At 42.4% G+C, this 7463-nt stretch overlaps 1 protein-coding gene across 1 annotated transcript in view; it reads right to left on the reverse strand.

Annotated features, from left to right (window-relative positions):
- Positions 1-7463, reverse strand: part of LOC102761341 (alpha-1-macroglobulin-like) — a gene marked incomplete at its 5' end in the record, with an annotated part of 23041 nt that overhangs the window by 1734 nt on the left and 13844 nt on the right. The window contains 9 exon segments of the mRNA XM_015558779.1: positions 1190-1291; positions 1883-1951; positions 3136-3226; positions 3816-3838; positions 3954-4177; positions 4639-4816; positions 5213-5287; positions 5678-5834; positions 6691-6778. Of these exon segments, the coding sequence (XP_015414265.1) occupies positions 1190-1291; positions 1883-1951; positions 3136-3226; positions 3816-3838; positions 3954-4177; positions 4639-4816; positions 5213-5287; positions 5678-5834; positions 6691-6778 (1007 nt within the window).

The raw sequence follows: 7463 nt of genomic DNA on the forward strand, positions 1-7463 counted from the left end.
TAGCTCAAGCATGATTGTTCGTAGTTAGATTAATTACCCGCCTGGCATTTAGTGAAGGGGTTTTATTCCCTCCCTAATTTCAGGGGAAAATCTCTACCTGGGGAAACAACCTTTCTCGGAGAGGTGACCTTGGTTAAAACACGTAGTGCCAAGAAGGTGAGCAAATGTATTAAGAACAGTATGCCATATATGCCAGATCCCTTGAAACAGCAAGGATGGACCGGCTCCCGGCATCCTCTGAAACACGAACATGATGAGACAGAAAGAGTGAAGGCATTCAGTAACAGTCAGATAGCAGTGAATTGTAAATAAACTGTATAACGTAAGCTAAGAAAGAAAGTATAAAAACAGTGATGGAGCCAATAAAAGTGACTTCCTTCTGTACTAAGCCATCTGGGACTGGGGTGGAAGGGTGAAGAAGAGAATTTTGGGCTTGGATACAGAATGGAGGGGCAGGTTTCACAGATGGAAGACAGTTTCTATCGCTATAGAGCACTGCACAGCCCCTTTCACAGCTGTGTCTTTCTCATTGCAGTTGTACCTGCCTCTTAAACCAGTGGTTCTCAACCTTCCTAATGCTGCAACCCTTTAATACAGTTCCTCATGTTGTGGTGACCCCCAATTTCATTGTTACAAATTGAACATAATTAAAGCATACTGATTAATCACGAAAACAATATGTAATTATATATGTGTTTTTCAATGGACTTAGGCGACCCCTGTGAAAGGGTTGTTTGACCCCCAAAAGGGTCACGACCCACAGGTTGAGAACCGCTGTCTTAAACTAAGAAGGAGTGAAGTTCTTGTTTTTTTTGCCAGAGGATATTTTTTCATTGATTTTATTTATTTTTAATTTTTTTTTTTTTAGAGAGTAGAAGGGAGGAGGAGAGACAGAGAGAAAGAAACATCTATTGCTTGCCTCCCACACGGATTCCAATCAGACCAGGGCTGGGGATCAAGCCTGCAACTGAGGTACATGCTCTTGATTGGAATCGAGATCAATTTATAAAAATGGTTCTAAGACTTGTGTAGGGGTCACGTGAGAGGTACAAGAGCATGATTATCTGGTGACCATAAGCTCACTTTTTCTTCCAGTAACAAATTGTGGAGTTTTGTTTTCATTAAGGGAACCCTTTCCTAGGTTAGTCTTTCTTCCCCTCAAAGTTCAGCATGTCTGAATCCCACTCACTGTCTCATAATAATCATAGGCTTTTACTGTAGCTGGTTTTAAATTATCTACTTGGATGTCTTGTTCCACCAAGAAGGAGAAACTCAAGGCTTGTTTGGTTAGCTGGAGAGACAGAAAAACTGAATTAAAATGGGAGATTAACTTAGTTACTAATTATCATCCTCTCTTCTTAAGATATTATGCTATCTATTTGTAGCAAAACTCACAGAAAGAATGAGACATTTGGGGACTTGCATAACACACTCAGTGACATAAAAGGCAATTCTATGGACAGTCAAATGCAGTAAACTGAGCATTGCTGACCAGTCCTGGCTTCATTTTCCTATGTAGTTATTTTGTTTCTTTTTTAAAAAAATATATATTTCTTTATTGATTTCAGAGAGGAAGAAAGAGGGAGAGAGAGATAGAAACATCAATCTCTGATATGAGAGAATCATTGATTGGCTGCCTCCTGCATCCCCCTACTGGGGATCAAGCCCGCAAACCCGGCAAGTGCCCTTGGCCGGAATCGAACCTGGGACCCTTCAGTCCGCAGGCCGATGCTCTATCCACTGAGCAAAACTTGCTAGGGCTCTATGTAGTTATTTTCTTCTCCCTCACCTGTGTATGTGAAAAGCATTAGCTGGAATCTGCACTGGTTTGTGGGGACGCTGGTACTGCCCCCAGATCTAGCAGTGTCACAGAGAATCTTACCTCCTCGAAGTAAATCAGGACACGGTTGGTGCTCACTTCAGTCCTTTGAATCTGAGGCCTTTCTTGGAGCTGTTGACAAGGAGGACAAGACAGAGATATGAGATGAAGAAATTTTAGGCTGAGAGAAGTTTTCAGATACTTATAATCTAACTGGTTACTCAGAAACATCCAAATGGATCATTTTGATTTCTTCAGAATATCTATATATATATAAAAATCCAGCTTTCAGAATGCCATAACGACCGTAATGCCCATTGCGACCAGCAAAACTGCCAACCTCTCGCAGCCCCTTCCCCTGGCAGACTCTGCCCCTGCTCACTCCCTCCTACCCCAATAGCCTAGGATTGGCACCCCTACCCCAATAGGGGGCAGGGCCAGCCAGCCCACCACCCACAGCCTCTCCCCATGGCCAGTCCCACCCCCAATGAGCCCCCACCACCCTGATTAGCCTGAAGCCTCTCCCCCTAGCCAGCTGTTGCCCCAATGGATCTCCCCACCCCAATCAGGGGTGGGGCCCACTGGCCAATCACCTGTGGCCCCTTCCCCCAGCCAGCTCGGATTGGGCCCTGATCAGGGTGGGCCAGCCAGCAAAGCTCCCACCATCTCCTCCTACCAGCAGGCTCAGCCCCGATCTGCCCTGATTGGGGTCAGGCTGGCCGGACACCACCCATGCACCAATTTGTGCACTGGGCCTCTAGTATTATAATATTTCACATATATCACATATTCAAGGTGGGCAAATGTACATTTACAGTTGTTCATATGGAAAATAATACAATAATTAATAAATAATAATACAAGGAGAAACTATTTTGTGTACTTATAATTGTAGGCCTACTTTTGTCCCCCAAAATTTATGTCCACACTTGAATAATTATAAAGGCAGTGTTTATTAAAATACATTTCATTTTAAAAATTGAGCTATCAGCTGTTCAAGTGTGTATACATTTTTTTGGACATCCTGTATATCCCCCTTTTTCTTTTTAGGTATAGTTGGAAGATAATTCAACACCATTCCATGTCCTCCTCGACGTCTCAGGGCTTGTTGGAACATTATTAACCATAGTATTTATTAAACATGTCTTTACTTGAGACCATATAATAATGATACCTACTATTAAAATGATGGAAACACTGGAGAAGCAAGTTTGAGAGAGTAAACTTCTTGAAAATGGAATCAATAAAAGAAAATTGACAAGTGTAAAGGCAACATTTATCATGACTCTGCTATCTGTAAGGGACTTAGGGTTTACCTTTTTCACTGATGGTCTCACAGGTATGAAGCCGGATACCATCTTTACATCAACAATGACCATGTTGGAGCTGGGTCGTTCTCCAATGTAACTATGGAGTCAAGGCATGGGGACAAGGCATTCAAACAAATTCTTTGGAATTCATTCATGATAAAAATCTTCCCTTCTCCTGCTCTGGCTGGTGTGGCTCAGTTGGTTGGAGCATTGTCCTGTATACTGAAAGGTCTCAGGTTCAAATTCCGGGTCAAGCCACATACCTAGGTTGTGGGTTCAATCCCTGGTTGGGGCACATATGGGAGGCAACCGATCAATGTTTATCTCTCACATCAACGTTTTTTTCTCTCTCTCTCCCTCTCTCTCTCCCTCTCCTTCCTCTCTCTCTAAAATCAATGGAAACATCCTTCCTCTCTCTCTAAAATCAATGGAAACATACAGGCAGAAGGAAGAGTATCAGGGAGTATCAGGTGTGGGAAATGTTGTAACTGATAACACAGAAAAGGGAGTGAGCCAATTCCAGAAAAAGTGAAGGGATCAGCCTAACTAGCTGGAAATATTCATGTTTACTGGGGAGAGGAAATATTTTGGGTAAAATATTACATAATTTTAGTCTTTGGATGAAAAATCTTTATGTTATCAAGAAAGTAATCTTATAAAAACACTGCTTTAGGAAGATTATCTACTTTACAGGAGAAAAGATCTGGGACTTTAAAGAGAGCAATAATCCACATCTGAAATAATAAGGCTTAACTCATAGAATATGGTTATGTCTCCATATGTATTCGTATATTTGTTTTTCTTCCTAGAGTTTCTCCACAAACCTGAGTGGAGGAGAAGCCCCCAGTGGGGTTTTGCTGCTTGGTGATCCATTTAACAATACGTGAAGCAACAGACAGATCTTCTGAAGATGGGGCAGGCTGGGCGGTAAGATGGGCAAGGAGCACGTAGGATGTCATCTCCACTTCAGCAGAAGGAGCCCGGGGTTGATAGGAGAATGCCTCAGCTTCTTGAAGTTTCCCAGGGCATTGCCAGTGGATTGAGTCCCCTTCGAAATGGAAAAAGACACAATTGTAAGCGCAGAGAATGGCTTCAAAACCTAATTCATGACATCATTATAATTAGAGCTCTTAAATTGACATAAGTGAAGTAAAAGTATTAAGTAATCACCAGCCCAGCAAATCTTTGCCAAGAAAGTAAAGGAAGTTCCCATGTGTCTTTCTGTTTATTACATACTTGTATGATAGTAGAAGGTGGGCTGTGTAGAGTTAACAATATCTGAATTGGCTACATAATTCATGTTACCTAGAGAATTTGTTTTTGGTTAATGATAATTATTCTTATTATCATCATAACATAACATAACAACATAACATAACATAACATAACATGACATGACATAACATGACATGACATGTATAATGTGGCATGATAGATATGAGTTCAATCGGTCCTCTTCCTTCTCCACTGGTGATTTTTGGAAGTAAATTTTGCAGAAGTAGCTCTTACCTTCTTTCACAGCCTCTTTGTCCAGTGATTGAAGCAGCTCACTTCGCTTGACCTGGTTTCCTACTAGGACAAAGGCATAGGCCAATAATGCCTTGGTCTAGACAAGACTTCCTTGGGCTTCTGAAGTGGATGCCCATGCCCTTTCCAAGCAGAATAGAGCATTGCGGATCACTGGGTGCTATAAAGAAGATGAGAGGGTATCTTAACACCTTGCAGACGGGTCACAAAAATTCTGTTTCCTGTTCTAAGGCTTGTGGCCAATGACTTATCTGGCCCCTGGGTAAATCTGGCAACAAAACTACTGGTCCTCAATGTGTTAAGATAGCAGGACCAGGTTAATGCACTGTCTCCAGGCTAATTCCTGATTAAAAGCCCCAACGTGCCTGTACAACCTCATAGATCAAGCCAGAGAATAACTTCCTCTACAGCTTCCAAAAGAATGTAGTCCTTTATGTTCCAGAGAAATGTACCAAATTTAAACAACACAAAAAACTACAACTCATTTCTTTAGAGTCTCATGACTTTTTTTCTTACATTTGTGAGAGGCAGGTACAGGGAATGTGCTAGTACATACAGTGACAGGCAGTGGTGTCTCCAGCAGAGCAATGGTGATGTAGGCAGAGAGAGTCACCACATCATCTACTCCACCCTGTAAGGATCAGAGGCAGAGATACTAAAACACTCCAATATTCATCAGCCAGGGGTGGCTAAGTCTACATTTCCCTGTGGGCATCTTGACTAAAAAGCATCTTTTCTTGAGTAGTAGTATTGATTTTCCTCTTTCTTCCTCCACCCTAAAATTCTTGAATCTGTCCCAAACCCCTTTCCCTCACTTTTAGTAATATATTGTTGTTGTTGTTTTCTCCACACTATTTTCATTCAATAAAAAAATGGCTGATTAATTGCTAGATATCAGATGCTTTAGAGTCTACCATCCTCCCTCAAAGCTATGTCACCAGGACTTGAGGAAATCAATAGGAGCATCATTGCTCTGACATATCACCATCTTTAGGAATTGGAAAAATGTTAAAGGTATCACCTTAATAGCATTGTTTAGCAGTGATCCAGAGCGCTGGAAACAGCCATTTTCCTTTTGCTTCTGTGAGAGCCAGGTGAGGGAATTCGTGATGTGTGAGTCCTCCACAAAGATGTGTGACCGGGCTTGAGAAAAGGCCTTAAGCACAAATGCAGTGAGCCTCTCCAGCAAAGAAGAAACTGAGGCATGAGGACAAGCTCACTCGGTGCACTGCCTCCAGACACTGATGGTCATAATTCAGTGAAGGAAATTACTGGGGGAACGTGTGGGAAAATGATACTAGAATACTGAATATTCTCTTCTTTGTCCAACAAATAGCTGAGTCTCTTTTGTAATTCTGTCAATTTTATTGGTTTCTCCAAGAGTTTATACTTTTCACTTTGTTTTTCCTCACGAAGTGTTTGTTGCAGCCTCCAAGACTCCCCACTACCAAAACTTCCATTTTCTTTTTTTAAAATATATTTTTATTGATTTCAGAGAAGAAGGGAGAGGGAGAGAGAGGTAGAAACATCAAGGATGAGAGAAAACCATTGATTGGCTGCGTCCTGCACACCCCACACTGGGGATTGAGACCACAACCTGGGCATGTGCCCTGACTGGGAATCGAACTGTGATCTCCTGGTTCATAGGTTGACGCCCAACCACTGAGCAACACTGGCCTGGCAGAAAACTTCCATTTTCTGAATGCGTTTACCACATCACAATCTCCTGTGCTTTCCAGGCTCCCCTTTCTTACTGTATGATGTAGAAGCTTCTTCCTTGATCATTTCACATTATGACACTTTCTGCCTTATATTTCCATTTTGGGGGAACATTATTTTATTGGCCTCTACAAAGCTATCAGAGCAGGTAAGCTTTCACAGATGAATGGTGAGATCACCCAGTCTGATGACACCCATATGGGTTTTTAAAGCATAACAGATTTCCATAAAAGAACTCCAAGTATCAGAGAATATTATTTCCGTAATTCTGAAATATTATGGTCTACAAAGAGCATATGGAAATAATTATCTTACCAAGTGTTTCCATGACTTGTACCACCACGATCCCCAAAGGTACTGTATGAACCATCGTTGTGTTTATAATTCAACTGTTGTTGGTACCCTGAAGAAGTTTGCATAGACTTATGAAATAGCAGAGACATTGGAGAAATAATCAGTATTTTCCTCAAAACTCATTGAGCAGTCATAGAAAAACTGCTGTTTTATTAAAATACTAGAGGCCCGGTGCATGAAATTGGTGCACTGGAGGTGGGGACCCGCTCAGCCTGGCCTGAGCCCTCTGGCAGTCCAGAAGCCCTCAGGGGATGTGCAACTGAGGGCTTAGGCCTGCTCCCCTGAGCTGGGCTCAGGGCTTCTGGCTGAGCAGCACTCCTCCTTTCAGAGTGCACTGACCTCCAGGGGGCAGCTCCTGCATTGAGCGTCTACCCCTTGGTGGTCAGTGCACATCATAGCGACTGGACATCGACTACTTCGGACACTTTGCATATTAGGCTTTTATTAAATAGTCCACTGTAGAATCCATGCTCTTAATCACCAACATGGGACGAGGCTGGGGATTCCTCTAGTCATTTTGGGGGGCATTTGGAGTTGTTAGAAACATAGAAATCATCCATTCTAACCCACACAATTTAGTCGAGGTCCCAAGAGAAGCTTCTTTTTGTGTCTCAGCTGGCTAGGTCAGAGCAGGGACCAGAACGTAGGTCTCAGCATTGTGGTCCAGTCCTATTCCTTTACAATTGCAGTACCCCAAAGCCACCCTCTCTTGGGCTGATCTTCCACCTTTTCCC

The sequence above is a fragment of the Myotis davidii genome, unplaced genomic scaffold, assembly GCF_000327345.1.
Source record: "Myotis davidii unplaced genomic scaffold, ASM32734v1 scaffold1430, whole genome shotgun sequence".
NCBI lineage: Eukaryota > Metazoa > Chordata > Mammalia > Chiroptera > Vespertilionidae > Myotis > Myotis davidii.